The sequence below is a fragment of the Mytilus californianus genome, unplaced genomic scaffold (assembly GCF_021869535.1).
Source record: "Mytilus californianus isolate M0D057914Y unplaced genomic scaffold, xbMytCali1.0.p SCAF_77, whole genome shotgun sequence".
NCBI classification, from domain to species: domain Eukaryota; kingdom Metazoa; phylum Mollusca; class Bivalvia; order Mytilida; family Mytilidae; genus Mytilus; species Mytilus californianus.
Genome location: NW_026262731.1, coordinates 230,988 through 249,825, shown reverse-complemented (window position 1 = coordinate 249,825; position 18,838 = coordinate 230,988). Strand labels below are relative to the sequence as shown.

At 32.3% G+C, this 18,838-nt stretch overlaps 1 protein-coding gene across 1 annotated transcript in view; it reads right to left on the bottom strand.

Moving 5' to 3' along the window:
* Positions 1-8,147: 8,147 nt before the first annotated feature.
* Positions 8,148-18,838, bottom strand: part of LOC127710406 (uncharacterized) — a 36,065-nt gene continuing 25,374 nt past the window's right edge. The window contains exons 10-14 of the mRNA XM_052216236.1: positions 17,819-18,115; positions 15,355-15,609; positions 12,352-12,939; positions 10,709-10,830; positions 8,148-9,341 (exon numbers count right to left, since the gene is read on the bottom strand). Coding sequence (XP_052072196.1) covers positions 8,148-9,341; positions 10,709-10,830; positions 12,352-12,939; positions 15,355-15,609; positions 17,819-18,115 — 2,456 coding nt within the window. The remainder of the gene's footprint in view (positions 9,342-10,708; positions 10,831-12,351; positions 12,940-15,354; positions 15,610-17,818; positions 18,116-18,838) is intronic.

The following is an 18,838-nucleotide window of genomic DNA, read 5'->3' as shown; positions in this document are numbered from 1 at the left end:
TATAGTTGCTCTAAACGTAAAATCATATAAATGAACTAGGTGATTTATTATCTTTACTTTTACAAACATATAGAAAATAAAATTAGAATTAAAACCACAAACGGTAAGACATAAAACAATATCCAACCAAAATTACAAACGAAACATCATAACTAAATACATGAATGTGGGATGTATAAATATCGACACACGTCTAATAGCATTGCGAATTTTCACTCAGCAAAACAATCATATTCGGGAATAGGTCACATTCGATACTTAGAAGACCAGATGACGTAGATGGTAAACCACAATCTAAGACGTGGTAAAAATGTCGTTATTTAGTTTAGACACAGACACATCGTATAGAACAACCAATTCTTGATGGTGTCCATAAAATTTACGGAGAGTCATTTTTAATTTTCCCCCTCACAACTCTGTTGGAGCACACTCATGTATACGAAGTCCGTATAATGTGAACATGCACAAGCATAACGTATCAACTGAGATATGTAATTACCATACGATGGGGCAACAGGTATGTTTCTGCTGAGAAATGGGAAATTGATAATTGGGAAGTTGAAATCGTCCCGTTTGTCATAGATTTTAGTTTGAAGTCGTCCATCTGTGTCAATATTGAGGAAAAGATGAATGTATGAAGCATTCCTTCTAGTATCAGTAGTATCCTTAATTTCAAGTTCACTGGGATATATGAGATATAAGTACTGGATGAAATATTGGTTATTCAGTGATAGGACCTCATCAATATATCTGAAAGTAAAATTAAAGAATTTCGCAAGGTGCTTTTTCTTTTTGTCTTTTAGAAGGTTCTGAATGAATTCTGCTTCATACGAGTAAAAAACCAAATCGGCAAGTAGGGGTTCACAATTAGTACCCATTGAAATACCGACTGTCTGTTGAAATATCAATCCTCCAAACTCAACAAATATATTGTCGATCAAAAAGTCCAGCGTTTTGATATAGATTATTGGAAGAATCAGTGTGGTTCTTCACAAAATAAGAATGATTATAACCCAAAACAAGAAATTTATATCTACGATTCCCATTTGATAGAAAAAGCTCTATATTGAGGAGAATGGGGAGTAGTAGTGTAAAGCGTAGAAAAATCAAAAGTTTTAATGTTACTTCAAATTGCAGAGATTGTGATCTTAGATTTAGCAGTAGATCGTTAGAATTTTTAAGAATTCACATCTGATTGACACCACTGGTTGAATATATCTCATCACAATATTTTTGAAGGCCATCTTTTACTGTAGAAAGAATAGTAGTCAGCACTTTAGAAAGATGATTAGTTGAACATCTTGATGATCCGGCTATGCATCGTTCTTTATAAGGAGTTTTGTGAAGTTTTGGTATCCAGTATAATGACTAGATTTTCTTCGTTTTTTTATTTAAAGTTAATACCAAAAGAAAATGGACAGATTTGTGATTTTGTAAAATTTCATCCTTTGTAAATGATGTTAAAGAATATGTAGGATTACCAGTTTTGCTGTTTATTCCAAGCTATTTTGTGAGACATTCCAAGTAATGGTTTTTAGGCAATTAAGATTCCTTATGCTAGCACTCTAGATTTGCCTTTTCCCCAACGAATGGTGAGTAGGTGCCATTGTTATTATCTAGCAGGCTTATATGTTATGTATAACTAATTGGACACTTTTTTCATACTTTTAATTATGGAATACAAAAAATATGGCCAGAATAACCTTAAATGATCGTCGAACAACGTAAAATAATTGAAGTTGCACATAGGAAATAGTGCTCAATAGAAATCCGTATATCGATCTCCTGTCCCTTTTGCTAAGATGTCAAAGAACAATTGTATGAAATATTTCATCGCAGAAAATCTCTAATTACAATTCGTTTACATTTGCCAAATGTCAAAAGGCACAGGAATATTGTTTAGCGGCTGAGGCTACTATGGCACGGTATTGTAGTTTTAGTTGGCGGCAATTTTTAACTTTAGACAAAATTAAATATCAAGGACATTTTAAATGTGGAGGATTCTGATGATATAAAGGTAATAATTATTAATCATTATATTCTTTTTGTTTGAGATTATTGTGATAAATTAATTGATTTTAATTAAATGTATGCACATTTGGATTCTTCCTTTTATATTATTCCGTTTATCACAAAATCAAGTTGTTGTTAGAGATCTGATTGGTCATTGTATAGGTCATTTTAAGATGGATTCCTTAGGGTTTTTAGTTCAGGATTTGATGTTACAGACTGCATGTGCTTTGTTTTAGATAAAGGTCCTTTAAACAATATTTTGATGAATACTTTTTCATTAATTTGCTAAAGGACGGCACTATTTTACTTCCAAAGTCGTATATTTTTGTAAATTATGAATTTTTGCCGCGTCCTGCACCTTATTTGTTTTCGATTTACAATTACTTATTCAATTTCCGGTAATGAAAAATACAACTTTTCCGAAGTAATTTTTGGTAATTTTGTCATATTTAAACACTCGTTAAGTGTTCTAGAATCATTTATATGCATTTCCAACAGCAACTTGATGCTGGACAACGACCTTTTCCATGAAAATACTGCAAACAATCGCACACGAGTTGAAATTATCAGAGTTTTACTTTACATTTTCAACAAGTGACAAACAGTTTTTCTTTCTGAATTCCTATTAAAAATTATTTAAAGAACAATTTTTTTTTTTAAATTATGATCTTAGCAATGACAGTGAGACCGTATTCAAGATATTTTAACTTTCTTATCAGTTGATTACTATTTTGTTTTTAAAGGGTTCTTGCTTTATTTAATGTTTTTTAAACACAGTTGCGAGCAATTTAAAACATATATTTGTTTGAAAAACTCTTTGAGATGCAGAAAAATTTGACCAATGTCAATTTTCAGTTCATTCTAACCTAGCTGCACAACCGTAGCTCTTATGGTTCTTTAATGGTTTACATTTTACAAATTGTGACTTGGATGGAGAGTTGTCTCATTGGCACTCGTACCACATCTTCTTATATCTACTTATGATATTTTTTGACAATTTGCATACATAGGTACAAATGTTATTCTGACAACAAGTCTGGCAAGGCAAGGAGATACCACTTTAGCAGTTGTCATGCAAAAATGCTTTGAAAAAAACAAAAAAAAGTATATATGCTTGGAAAATTTGATTCTAAAAAAGAATTAACGTGAGCCTTCAATTTTCCCTTAAGTCTCCCTGTTGGGGCTTCATGTCTTCCAGGATTCTCTCTGTTGGGTTTCACTTCTCCCTGCTTGGCAACCAGGGAGAAGTCAGTTCTCCCTATAATTCTGAAGTGTGGTGAGTTCTGTCGTACTATTGCAAACTCGTACCACTGTGAAGACATATTATTACAAACTCATACCAGTGCAAACTTGTACCATTAAAATATATGCATTGTTTTTCATATCGGTATGTATAAAAAAAAATTGAATTTCCTGAATTTTATAGAAAGATTTATTACATGTAGTACGAAAGTAGTACTTTGTTGAGCCTTCTATCAGTAAACCAACATCGTAGATAGCGGGTAAAGAGGAGCTGACAAGCACGTCCACTCAGCTGTAATAACTGAGATGTGACTAATTATCAGTGTGCAAATGCGTTTTGGGAAAGTGATGTCAATAAGATAAGGTCATTGTAATTTGTCTCCCAAAAATGATTGACCTTTAACATTGATGTTATTTGTATGATACTGTACTTGAAATACATTTTTTTTTATCTGCTGGAAAAAAGTCTACCAATTTTAAACACAGATCTATGTAGAATAAAATATGAAATATAATAAGCATAGTCCATCCTAAGTAGTCGCCTACCGACAAAGTCGTTATTTGCTGGGCGTTCACCCTTAAGACGATCACATTTATCTTGTCGTTATTCGCTGGGCGTTCATCCTTAAGATGATCACATTTATCTTGTCGCAATTTGCTGGGCGTTCATCCTTAAGAAGATCACATCTATCTTGTCGTAATTTGCTTGGCGTTCATCCTCAAGACGATCTTATTTATCTTGTCGTTATTCGCTGTGCGTTCATCCTCAAGACAATCACATTTATCGTGACGTTTTTCGCTGGGCGTTCATCTTTAAGACGATGTCATTCATTTTTAGGAAAGCACTGTGTAAGCAGACATTTAATTTCTATTCGGTGTGGGCAGCGAGTCTGTAGATTTTCTCATTTCTTATCGACCTCATAATTATTTCAAACATTTCAATGAATGTAACTCAACTTTCAGTTTTCGTGGTTTTTTCAAGTCATCATTTTTTTTTCGACACGGACCGTTGAAACGTTGAAGGCCCTACGATAACCTGTTATTTGTTCGCTAATTTGTTTTTGGTCTTTGAAATATTGTCTATAAATAAAGGCAACAGTAGTATACCGCTGTTCAATAGTTATAAATCGATTAAGCGAAAACAAATACGGGTCACAAACCAAAACCGAGGGAAACACATTAACTATAAGAGGAAAACAACGGAACAACAGAAATACTGAACTGTACATTGGCAATTTAACCACATCTCCATAATTTTATAACATTATCTCACCACAAATGTCGAAAGTGTGTATATTTCTTTTTTTTTTTTGTTCTTAGCTTTTCTTATGCAGTTATGGTACCTTTTCGGTCACCATTTATGTGTTGCATCTAAATAATAAATGTAACAATTAATGGTGACTGAACAGGTTGAACAAATCTTTCTCAAGAAACAGAAAAGGAAGACAAAGCACAAGACTATTTAAAATTCAAACTCAGATCGAAATAGTAAGGTAAGCTATCAAATATACGGAGGATAACGCACATTTTTTTAAGTTTATGGTTGTTTTCGTACATTTTCTGTTCAAAGTTTCACACAATTTAGACAAGTTTGTGAAAAAAAGCTTAACTTACTTTACTGAAACAATGACAAGTATTATTCACCAAAAAACCTGTTCGTTTCTGCAAAAAAAAAAATCACGTGTGATTTTAGTGAATTAAAGGGACTCGCGCATGTCAATTGCAAACTGACCCAATCATATAATTTTTTTATCACGACCAGTATACTGATATTGACATTATCTGCGAGTACACATCAACGGAAAAATGTGCAAATTACCGATATTTTAAAATTGTAAGACATTTTTCCCACATAATTTCATATGGAATTAAACTTTTTTTCTTAACCTGATTTTGGGTTTGTATGACTTTAAGAAAGTAATTGATGAAGAAAAAATCATGTGGTGGTACACTTCGTTCTTTAATTGGCCATTTGAATGTACTTCTTTTTTAATGATTTTTCAATTTTTCATCAATTTTCAACCATGTTTGGGCTATTATCATAAAAAAAAATCACAGTTTCAAAAATTAAATTCATTTTCATCTTTCACTAAAAATGAAGCGGACCAATCTGAATAAATTGAACTTTAAAAACTATAGGTCGGTGTTAATATTAGAAAGATTTATAACATCGTGTTGCTTTTTCGTGTATTTTTCACAGATGTGATTAAATCTAGTCATAAATGCATTCGATATATGTCAGATCTGTTGACCTCTCAATAAAATAGTGTAAACATGAAGCTAATAGTTATAGGTATATATAAGAGTGGGATACTCAATGTCTCAGCTGCTAACCCTTACAAAAATGTGCAGCCCTAACCTATACAAGTGTTAACTTGCGGCAGACTTGTTGACTGCTTTCAAAGTTAACTTAAGAAATTTTAAGCAGTCAAGTAAGTTAACTTCATCGGTGGAAGAGCATACCTAGGTCTGCTTTTTTAGGACTGCTGCATATATCAATTGACAGGTCTACTCCTGACCAGACCTAAGGACAGTTCTTCTTAAAACATATTGCTGTGTTGAAGACTTTTCATATCAGACATGAGCTTTTGTCAATGTTTATTATGTAAACAATAATCGTATTGTTAATTTGCCCAGTACAACAGATAACTATACTCGTTAGTGAATCTTTATACATGTTATACACAATACAAATTTCTTTTTTTCATATTATATTCTTATATACATTAATTTATGGCTATAAAATTCCAAACTTGCTGATCGATATATAAACAGGCAGCTATCATAAAAGAAAGGAAAGATTTGTTTTTAATTGGAAGGCGGATAGAAAGGTTATCCAACGCATTGGAAATATTTCTTTTATATGCTGGGATATAAACAACATTGTTTACGTTGCTTCATTCCCTATTTTTTACAGTCCCTTCCTAAATATAATTCTATGCATTACATGGATTTTTCATAGTCATTTCCTTTATTTGCCTTGGATTTACGATTCTATTTTTGACGAAATGTTAAAGCGAAAAATGTATACTGTCCGGATATATAAGTGTTGAATAGTTGTGAACCATTTCGTCAATTTCGGCAGATTCATATTTACCGATAATAAATGATATCTGGGACGTCTGACAAAATAAACTCGGCCTGAACATGAATGAAACATCTGTCACTGAATGTACAGCTACCAACAATCAGTCAATCAACCAACATAATATACTAGTCTGTCAGTATACTATTCCCAGATGATATCTTATCATACATTCATTATAAGAACAAATATGGACATTCTGGAACTTTAAATTGATGCGGACAAAATTTTGTAGTAATTGTGTTCCAATATTGCTGTCAATCCTGAGTTAAAAAACTGACTGATTTATAATTTTGTTAAACGAGTCTGATTACTAATTTTTTGTGATGTCAATATTGTTAATAAAAAAAGGACATGATGGCACTCTAAATTGATGCGGATATTTGTGATATGAGCTAGATTACTGATTTAAAAAAAAAAGAGGACATGTTGGCACTCTTATTTGATGCAGTCAAATAATTTTGTTATACAATCAAGAAGACTGATTTTTTGTGACGATTCAATATTTTGAATAAAAAGAGGACATGCTGTCATTCTAATTAAAGCGGACAAAATTTTGTAGTTGTTTTCTAAAAGAGAGGCGAATGATACCAAAGGTACATTCAAAGTCGTTTGCTGTTATTTGTATTATACAATCCGTCCTGAGTTAAACAATTTACCTATTTATTATGCGGCTATCTTAATTTACATAAAAAAGTACAAATATGGTCAGTTTTGGTCGAAGCAGTCAAATATTTGTGTGTGATACGAGCCAGCCTAATATATGAAAACTACTGATTTGTGGTGACGATTTAATATTTTGATAAAAAGAGGACATGCTGTAACCCTAAATTGATGCAGAAAAGGAATCAGTAGAAAATGGGCACTCTGATTAAAGACGACCATAAATATAAGTTACTGTACACAAATATTTCGTTTATCATGATTTTTTTTTATACACTATGTACTCTGTGTTCTTGCCATTGCTAATCGATTCTATCTGATAACCAAGTTGCGTAGAATAATGCTATACTTAAAAACAGATCAGAACTGAAACATTTTATATAAAATATAAACGACTTCAAGAATTTGATACTTATTAATATATATAATGCACGACAGCGGTGTAACCGGATAAAATTGTATAAAAAGCAAAGTTTCCTGCGTACTTGATTTAGAAATGTATTTAATCCGTATTGTGTATATCAAGAAACAAACAAAAAAACATATGTTTCATAAATCGATGAAAAGTGGCCCTGGTCAGTAGTTAACTGAGTGTTGAGCAGACCAGCCAGAAGTTGACCTAAGATCAGGTCTGGTTCAATTGGAGTTATCAAAATTGAAGTTAATTTATTGCAAGTTAACTTTAGAGGCGGACCTGTATGCAGTTATCTTATTCTTCAGTCATAAAAACAGTGCTAGGACCAAATCCGCTTTTCAAGTTAACTTAATTGTGGTCCTAGGACTGGGCGGAGCAGACCCAAATCCTGTAGCAGGTTAACTTTGGCCATTCAAAATGACTGGTTAGAAGGTTAACTTGCTGCACAGGTTAGGACTGCACTCATCTGTACCTCAAATAAATTGCTCAGTTTAGGAGAAGGGATTGTATCTTCCAAAGCTGGTGTGTGCTTTGAATATTCCAAGCAAATTCAAATTAATAAAGAGGGGTGGGGGGGGGGGGGGGCGATTGGTGGAGCAGAATAATTTGGCCAAAGAAAAATATTTTTACAACTAATATTCATATCTAACATGTTTTTGAAACCTTTAATACGTTACATTCTGTTTTAATTATCGGATAACTGAAATATATTCCATAAGTTCAAACCGTTTAAAAAAAAAATACCTCAGTCTTCATCCAAGGTGAGTATATCTGTTCAGATCGATGTCTCTGGTGATGTGGACAGAAACACTCCTGGTTTTTTGTCAAAGTGTCATATTCAAAAGTATCTTTATAATAATCGCCATCACTGCATTTGAAATGGAGTTTAAAAGATATTTTCACCTTATACCTCTCTTTGACATCTTCAATTAATTGTATAACTCCACTGTAGATATTGCTACATTCGCTATATAATTCTCTCTGTTGTTCGGAAAACGACACAACCTGGAGGGCAATTGTATCAGTCGACATAGTTACCAGAATCTTTACACAACCAGATGCATCAATGTCAAACATACAGATTCCACGGTATAAAGCTATACCACCATCTATTTTGCTAGGGTGGTATTGTCTGATAAACCAGGCAGATAGATGGTTAAAGAAAGAAGGTGGGAGAAATTCAAATTTAAAACAAAGCCAGGACGTCCTTTTGCATTTTTCTGTAACAATGCAAAATGTTTCACAAATATCCTCAAACTTGGCAGACGGCATCATGCTTGGCATTATATAATGTGAGTTCTCAATTTTGACCAATATATCAAGCTTTACCATAACTTTATGTAAATTAATTGTCTGTCCTGAAAACTGACTTCCATCTTTTGAATTGAAGAGTTCTGTTATTAACAATTCACTTATTTTACCTTGTCGTGTAAACAGTGTCCAGTCCTCAAGGTGATGTAATCTCCTGTAATCAAATTTATCTGAGACTAAACATCGGAAAGCATCTGCTAACCACTGCGGTTTTAATATGATCAAATCCGGTATATTTTCAAAGAAAATAATGTTCCCTACATTATGCTGAAATCGAAGAAACAACAACACATCCTCTTTTTCTAGAATGTTGATATTAGGATGTTTAGCCAGATTGAACATGTCATTTAAATTGATAAAATTTCTTCCGTTGTTCTTATTAATTTCAATCAAATGTTCTAAAAGAATCCATTTTAACGGAAAAGCATTACCCCAATTATCCATTTTCCGTACCGTCTCGTAAATTGCGAATTGCAACTTCTCAAATTCTTCGTCACTGTCTTTCGTATTTGACAAATACAACTTGTCGTGCAAGTGATGATATTTGCTTTGAAATCCCAAAACTTTGTCCATTTGAGCATCAAGTTCCTTTTCTCTCTTCTTAAATTCTGCCTAGAGAAAATATACAAAAAAAACAGCTATAATCATGTTTGATACTTTAAAAAGAATTATCAAGAAATTTGAATAGTTTATGAACCTTCAATAAAAAAAACATCTTTATTCCAACGTATTACTACCTCTCACAATTTATAAAATGAAAATTTATGGGCCTTCTATAGTTTACTATAAGGCATGTCGTTGGTGAAGGCGGTACCCCTATTTTTTTCTTTTTTTGTTGTTGTATCGTCTTTATGGACAGATGTCTGATTGGGAACTTAAAGAAACCACAAAAGTTGACTGGGCATTAATTTAAGGTCATTCCGTGGTTTATCGACCTGCAATAAACCCTTTGTCAAAGTGGGGCGTTCGTTTAGTTCGCAGGATGTATCAACTTGTGTCCAGTCAGAAAAGAGACGTGAAGTTCGATGTCTTATGTAGATAGAGTGCAGAGCTCTCTTCACATTAAGAACCCTTCAATCAACTCTTTGAAGGACCGGTGCAGTGGCCTGTTGCCTGGCCGAATTTCTGTTCCTATTTTCATAGGAGTTATGGAACTTTATTCGTTGAAAAATCATCGAAAACTGTCAATTTTCTTACTTTAAACGGTTACAGAATTTCATTTGTTCAAAAATCGAGGCCACAAACTTAGTTTTACTTGAGGTAGCCTTAATAGCGTCAAATTATATATGTTTTGTGTCGATGAGTGCGTGTCCCTTTTTTCCTTAAGACAAAAGAAAAACAAACACATTAATTTTATTGTATAGTAAACTCTTTAAGGGGTACTTATGAGGCCTGTAGCGAGGAAAAATGTATGTCCCTGTTCAACAAACCATTGTTTTTCAGTCCCCATTCCCCCGCACAATCCCTTTCGTCTCATATAGCAGAACATATAAACTTTATCATTTGTTTTTGTGACTATGCATGAAATAATTGTCAATTGAAATTACGCAGGCAACAATTAATCAATTAATTCAACGGATTTTTGTTTGTTAGTAAGTTGTGTTATTAAGCTATATTGCTAGAATATGTTTTTGTTTGGTCGAGCGTTCATCAAAATTTAAGATTGCACATTCTACTTGTGCCTGTAGACTGTGCCTTTTAAAAAGAAGGATTCTGTATCCCTGTTGTTTTCGGTGGTGTCTGTCTGTTATTATTGTTGTATTATAAATGATGGTTTCACTTTTTTTAAATTATTTCGCGTGTTGTTATCCTTCCCTTTGGTATAGGTTTTGCTAATTTTTGAAGATGGTACGGTGACTATGTTCTTTAAATGTCTCATTGGCAAATATTTCTATGATGACGTTCCGACCAAGATGGAATCGAACGGATGATAATAAGTCAAGTTTTGTAAAAACTCAGAAGTTTTACAATTATATTACCTTGTCATATTTATCCTTTCCAGTGAAAACTAATATAATCGGAGGATCGAAGTGTTCATAACTAGTTCGTTCGTCGGTAGTTCGATGGCAATGGATAGAATCAAACCAAAAATCAACATACTCTGAAACGTATCAACATGGTTGAATAAATAATGTTTCGAAACCAGCTAGAATACTTTGGATATGTACCCTAACAGGGAAAAATAATAAAACTATTTCTAACACAACATGTCGCTACATATAATACTAAAGGAACAAACTTGCAGATTTGGCATAAGAAAGTATGTATATCTTAATTTTTCTATGCATCTATTGCTCTCTCAATTTTCATGAAAGATTATGATTTGTAGTGAACCGTCGTAAAAACTTCGGAATCTGAGAAATTTTTGTTTGTTTGTCAAATACATTTTAAATATGTGATTTGATGTTATATTTACTAAGTTTGAGTTTGGTTATAAAAGGTTTTTTAGATTGAGAAAAGGGTGCACATTGTAGAATATACATTTTAAATTATCTGTAACACCTTCTACACGGTACGATTATTCCATTGAACAGTAAATAAATACATCAGAACTAGATTGCCTTCATATTTTACTTCAACAAGCAATTACTGAAACCAGATTGGGTATCGATAAATTCTTTAAAATGTCTAATTAGCATTACCCTTTACTTAAATTCACGCATGAAGTGTTTAGCACTTCTATTACTTCCTGACATGATCACCACATAAGGACATAATTAAATCAACTGTTATTTTAGATATTAAAACACTTTAAATCATGCCTCGAGTAGAACAAATAGTCACAATCCCCATAACTTCAAACGGTCTAAATTAAAAAAGGAAGTTCTAGTATGAAGAACCCAACAGAATCTTGGGAAAGGAATTTTGACAATCAGACAAAAAAAAAACGAGACGGAAGCTTACGTCTGAAGTTTATCATAATATTTATTTTTGCAATCATTGTGGTTGTGCGGTTTTGGAAATAAAACGTATTTGAAATTGAAATTGTCTGAATTTAAATAAGAATAACAGTAAAAAATATAGAACTTCAAAGTACCAATACATAATACTGCAAGTGATTTTCTTAAATTTGACTATTAAGTTCTATTTTGATCATGTTGATTGACTTTAGGATCATATTTTGTGCATGAGATGAATATTCCAAATATGTCATGTTTGATGTATTTAAATTGTTTGATTTGTAAAAAGACTACTGGTATTGTCTTTAGTGTAGCGAAAATACCCGAATGTATTCGTAATATTGATGAATTACTGTTTACTTTACAATTTTAAAAATTCAAAAAAAAAAGTTTAGTTTTAAAAGGATTATATATATGTTTGACTTTACACGAATTGTTTCAATTGATTTAGATGTTAACCATTCCTGTATTGTAGACAACATTTAACCTTGTTCGTATCTTCTTTTGTGGTTTCGATGTCCACACATCTTTAGGTAAATTGCTTATCTAATTTTTAATTTATTAAAGGAAATAAAATCGGAATATTAGATAATGGTATTTTAGTCTGTATATTGGTAAGGAGCGACAAAAACATATAAATATTGAATAAGTATAACTTTGTATATCTTAAATATTAAATTATTATTTCATTTTGCTTTTGATTTTCCGATATGATAACATACCTCCAACATGCTGAAAATCGGCAAAACACTGACTAAAGCCTTGTTTACTTATGTCGTCCTCCATATCTGCAACTACCAGGTATACTGCACTACTTGTCAAAAATGCTTGATGTGTAGCATAAAATTCTTTTTGTCCTGCAAAGTCCCATAATTCACATAATGCATGAAGGTTAGAAGGAGTATTTACAGTTGACCTAGAAAACACATGAGACATCAAATCCTCAGGCATTACCAAAGATGAAGATTCCTTCTTTTTGTCATTGTTATCCAGATTATCCTTTGCGTCGCTTGTGAAATCCTCAGGCATTACCAATGATGACTCATTCGTAACTTCATTTTTATCCAGATTATCCCTAACGTCGGTTGTGAAATCCTCAGGCATAAGCAATGATAAAGACTCATTTTTATCTTCACTTTTATCCTGACTAACCTTTGCGTCGGTTGTGATATATCTATTATTAGTAGACATCTCATCATGTCGTGTATTTATATTCGTTGTCTCATCTACTTGCATATGTTGAGTGTCTCTGTCCTCGGCATTAGGAGTAAGTGCTCTCTTAATGCGGCCCACCTTATCATCATCAATTTCTGGCATAAAAAAATAAATGAATGTTTTTTTTTTTTCAAATGTAAAAACTATAATACTTGTTCATAATTGTAAATGCTATAAATTGGTAGTAGTGATCATCAACCATACCATACATATGGGAAGAACCTGCATTTTATCGGTTCATTAACATAGTGCAATGTACTTCGTGTTACCTTTTAAGCGAATATCAGCATTACTTGAAATGAAGTACAACTCCTCACTTAAACGTTATTCTAAGGGTGACTGGGTTAAAAAAAATGTTATTGAAAGTAAAACCTTGTACAAGATAGGCGTCCGTTTCTCTGTGCAGGTTGAATTAATTCGTAGTCCTATCCGACAAGAAGGGACATTAAATCCAATGTCTCGTGAAGAGAGAGTTCAATGTTCAATACACTTAAAATAATTCTAACTACAACGCTGTGGCTATACGTTGTTGTTACTATCCATCATAGCATTGCTTTCCTGTTGTAGTCCAATATTCCCGCCCTTCATCCCAGTAGTCCTGCCATGCAGAACTACCGATAGTATTAATTGATAATATTTCTCTTCCTGAATAGGCATGAAATAATTGGCACCGGAAGTTAGTCGAACACCAATCGACCAATGGACAGTTGAAATGTTGACATTCCTCGATGGAATTGTTTTTATTTAATGAATGTAATGTTTTACAATTATGTGCTAGCTAGCCAGGTTTAACCCACCATCTTAAATAAATACCTGTATCAAGTCGGGAATATGACAGTCGTTTTCAACTCGTTCCAATTTGTTGGTAACGTTTGTCAGAAGATTTGTTTATAAACTACTCCTTTGTGAATTTACCTTGGAGTTCGGAATTTAAGTTATACTTTTTGGCTTCATAGATTTTCATATGATTGGACAACATAAAGTCATATTATTGGAACAACTATAAAGTGTTAAGTGAAAGAATTATAGTATTACAGATATGCGAAAAAGTGCAGTTCTCCAAGGTTTGTTTTACATCTCACAAAGGTGCTTACAGGATCTGATTAGAAATAATTTTTAGGTGTCCGTGAAAGAACTATTTTATTAGACTGTGCACCTATCAATTTTATTAAGGCATATTGAAGATAAACCGTAAATAAGCAGTATCTGACAGCATTAAAATGTGAAGGGACAGTTTCATTTATTATTATATGCCGCGTATATAAGCTGGTAAAAAAATATCTAGAGATTTAATGTCATATTACACGAGTTTCCTGAAATTATAATTTAAAAGAAATTATGGAACCGATGGATTTAACTTTACTTAACTATTTACTGTTAACATGTTCCATTAATCAGTTACATGTAGTCGACAAAAAATGTTTCATTCAGTGACAAATTTGCCTTTTGTGTTTTATTGCCGAAGTTTACTAAAAGTGAACTTAATAAACAAACACAGAATCAAGGAGCACGTGAAAATAAGTGAGATGATAAACATGCAAAAGAGCAAATTTTGACAAAATAAAAAATTCCATACGATTATATTTCAGTATTAAATTGTGTCATAACAGTTGTTAAATAATTAGTTAAAACTTTTCTTTTAGAATCAATAAACACTATCAAACTTCCAACTTTGTTTACCTTTTTTAAAATCAGGATTTTTACCTCGCGAGCGCTGTGCGGTTGCCGAAGTACTACAAAGAGATCTCTGTGTTAAGGTCTCTACATAAGGAAAAGCTATCGGCGAATTTGAGTAAGTGACGACAATACTTTAATAGCAGGACTGAAGATTTTGAAAAGATAAAGGATTTTCTATTAAAATAAATCCAATGTTCACGTAAAATTAAACTTGGTATTTCTAGTATGTAAAACATATTCAACATTTTTTTTTTATATTAAAGTAGCAAATGAATTTAAGACGCTAGTGAGTTGAAACACAGATACAACTGTTGATTGTCACCGTATGAAGTATCGATTTCAAAATTTCTTTATAATAACTCTGTTGGAACAGTGTTTGTATGAGGAACACATCCTTGTTAAAGAAGTCCGTGCAGCGTGAACATTGGCGAGAGTAAATGTATAAATGAAAACATACGTAGCCCTCAATTTATTATGCCATAAGCATTGTAAATTATACTTTTGAAAATCCTAATGTATCATTTCTAATTGCAATAGACATTTCCGTAATTTTATTTGAGAAAGACGTAAATATCAGCCTATCTTCTATACGATATGACGCAATGTTTATATATGTTCCAATGAATGTTAGAATGTATTATATTGTCACAAAAATTTCGGATCAACAATAAAGATTATTTGGTGGAAAACAATCTTAACGTGACGTAAACGCAGTATATTTATAGTGCAACATATATTTCGTTATATTTAAGTAATGTGAACAGGTATTTTCGATTGATGACTTTTTTTGTGAATTCATGATCAATATGTAACACCGCTTAGTATTTATGTACCTTTGCCAATTGTCCATTTTCCATCTCTAATGTTGATTTTGCATCTACGAACAACGATATCCACACCGTCTGTACTAGTAACATCAGATATGCTTTCCTTTAATAACCTTCTCAAGAGGCATGTTTTCCCAGCGGATTTTTTTCCAACTATCATAATTCTTACAAAATACCTGTTTTCTTTTTTCGAAGTTTGCATAAGCTTATTGTATCTAGTTTTATCTCCCTCTGATAAGTGATTTATGGCTTCTGGCAAAACTAAAATAGATTTGTATATAGAATGTGATGTATGAAAAAAACTAACTATGGACAATTGGATTTTCTCAGCACAAACAAAAAGATGTACAACGGCAATTACAATATAAAACAAAATAAATACACATTCAAACAGATTGATCTGGAAATGGACATCTTATTATTTGTTAATTTTCTCATTGCAAAGAATTCGAAGCAATTGATCATTGTTGCTTAATTTCTTCTTCAATCGTTTGCCCATACTTACTTTTCAACATTAATTCTACGCTTGAATGGGAATAAAAATATTGTATTAAATACATGCATTTTTTAAAACTAGCATGAAATGTATAAAAATAACGTTCAAATCAATGCGAAACACATGTTTTCAACACTCACAAATAAAACTCTTAAAGCATACTACTAGCACTTTTTTAATAACTAAGCGGAAAACTAAAATTATAAGATCTATATTGTCATTGTGTTTAAAATTTATTGAACTTCAAACCCCACTTGAATCACGTATATTAAAATGGTGTTGGTTTTGTTTTTGTTTTCTGATACAACACACAGTCATGTGCAATATGGATTGCACAACAGCGCAGAAGGTTTATATAATGTACATGCTTATTTGAAGCGATAGGCATAATTGATCACAGATGCAATATTTGGCATACAACTTTAAATTGAAAAAGTGAGATGAATATCAAATATAAATGTCGTTTTTACTTTGAATTATTATTCTTCTTTTTTAAACAAGAAAAATTGGAGGGTTACACCAGCCCAGTAGCCAGTATTTCGATACTGGCATACAAGAAGTAAACAAATTTTTTTTTTAATTTAAATTTGCTGTTAAAGAACGTTTAACGTTTAAAAGTTTGTCATTTATAATTAAGAAATGTGTCACACTTAGTCATATCGCTAATTCTATGTCAGCATTTGCCTTTACTGTTGGCCCTTTTTTAATTAGCCCTTCGACGTTTGTATTAAGTCTGACTATTTAATGTGTTGGCCTCGATCATCACTGTGGGGATAATGATTGTCGGAGTATTGGTATCTTTAATGTTATTCATTTAATTTATTGAAGTTGAAAATGTCCAATATGCAATCAACGTATTTCAGATAAGTAAAACACAGCACATCAAGGAAATCTGAAACAATAACAACGATTTGTCATAATGGACATCCATTAAACTGTTCCAAGGAGCCTGCAATGCTCACCTAGTTTTTTTTTAACAAACAATGATGAAATTCAAATATTTCATTAAATCCAGCAAACAATTAGTATAAAAATCAACTGACAGTGACTCCCATGCATAGTCGACTGATGAAGTTCGTTCATATTTTTGGCAGATCACATTTGATTTTTACAGATACTTGCATTCTATTATATTTTCCGTAAAAACACAACAATCGGTACCACTCTTTATTTAAGAAAAAATTACTCCTACTAGTATTCAAAAATGTTATCTTGTTTGCTGATCGTTATTTCTACTAAAGTATCTCCCATTTACTATACATGTAGTTTCTACGATTTGTTGGTTAACTATCGTGTTTCAAGGTCAGTAAATGCTGTAATATGCCAACTCACAATTTCCGCTATGGTGACGTACTTGTGTGTCTTCGTCATCGATATAAAAGTAAAATATGAGATTGTATCAACTTGGCAGGTTGCTTATGTCTGTAGAAACGTTGGGATTTTTAATAAATGATTCAATCTCTGCCAGTTTTATTTGGTCAGCAGTGGTATTCACCAAACTAGCTTTTATTTCATCAAAGTCATACCCCTTAAACATTAACATCAACCAAAATACCCAGGCGCTCCTTGGGAATGAAGTCCATAAAATATGCAAAGTCAGATGCAGTTTGTTTTCATTCGATGCTATTATTTCATGATTCTCTGTTTCTGTATTCGAGAAGATTTTCAATACTAGTAACTATTTCTGTAATCTAGCAGAATGTTGTGTGATATACCATAAAAATTAATTAAAATATATTGTTCGATACTATATATGTGGGGACAAAATATGACACGTTTGAGAGCATAGAAACCAAAAATACTTAAACAATATACGTTACAACGTAAAATCTTCTAAATAATTAGCCGAAACAACTGGTATATCTGAATACGAAAAAAATAAAAAATAAAAACTCAAAATCTGGATAATGTCAGTAAATATACATTTATCATGTTAAACGACCATTTAATTGAAAAATAAAATCCGTTCCCTACCTAGTTTCAGTGTCTGCATGATCATAGACTCCGAATAATGGCTTTTTGCAACTTTATAAACAGAACGCATTTTGAATTCATAATATGTGTCAGGTGGCAGATTTTGAAGTGTGTACATGCGTCTTCCGTCTTCATCTTTCAATAAATCTTCAGAAAGGAAAGTCTCGGTAGACCAGTCATTCATTCCTTGAGGTCGATAATCAACTTCATATGATAGGCACTTGTCTAGGACATCAATAAACCATTCAATGGTTATTGAACAATCAGTGCATTCAACTATGTCAAGTTTTCTAGGAGCTGTAAATAGATAAATAAACATGTCATCGAACTACCTGGCAGTTTTGTAATTATTCAAAGAAAGGAGAGAATGGTTTAAAGTGATTAATCATATACAATTAGTCACAAAACACTGACAACGTCGTGTTCAATGAAAGTAATGATAGGACACATATTCTCCTGTATCGTGAAAAAAGCTTAAAATCGTATAAAGAGTGATAAATCATCACCAGAGGGCAGATTGTTAAATATATCAGGTTGATTTCAAAATATGACTAAAAGTTGTATCCGGTGTGATGTTACCATAGGAAAATAGAGGTCGAACACCGCAAAGCAGTAATCATGGGGTAAGTAACATTGAGACATAAGTCGTACTTTTTGGAACACTTTACTTTTTTTTTAAATTCGTAGCTACTTTAAAAAAACATTACTTTCCAAGAAAGTCTAGAAAATTAAAAAATATACAGAACGCTCCCTCGGAAAGATTAAACTACATTACGTGTAACTACAATGAAAAGATTATACGGACTAAAAACATTCACGTTTTATACTAGTTGTCATTCAGAAAATACGCTAAGTTGTTTCTTATTAAGCATTTTCTGTAGGTCAAAGGGAGATAACCTAGGCGTCTGAACTTATGGTGCACAGATTAGTTAATTTGTCCTTTTGTTTACAGCTTGGTCTCAATACACGACTATGAATCACGGTTTATTTGAACGGTTTCATCGGTTTTATGTTAATTAT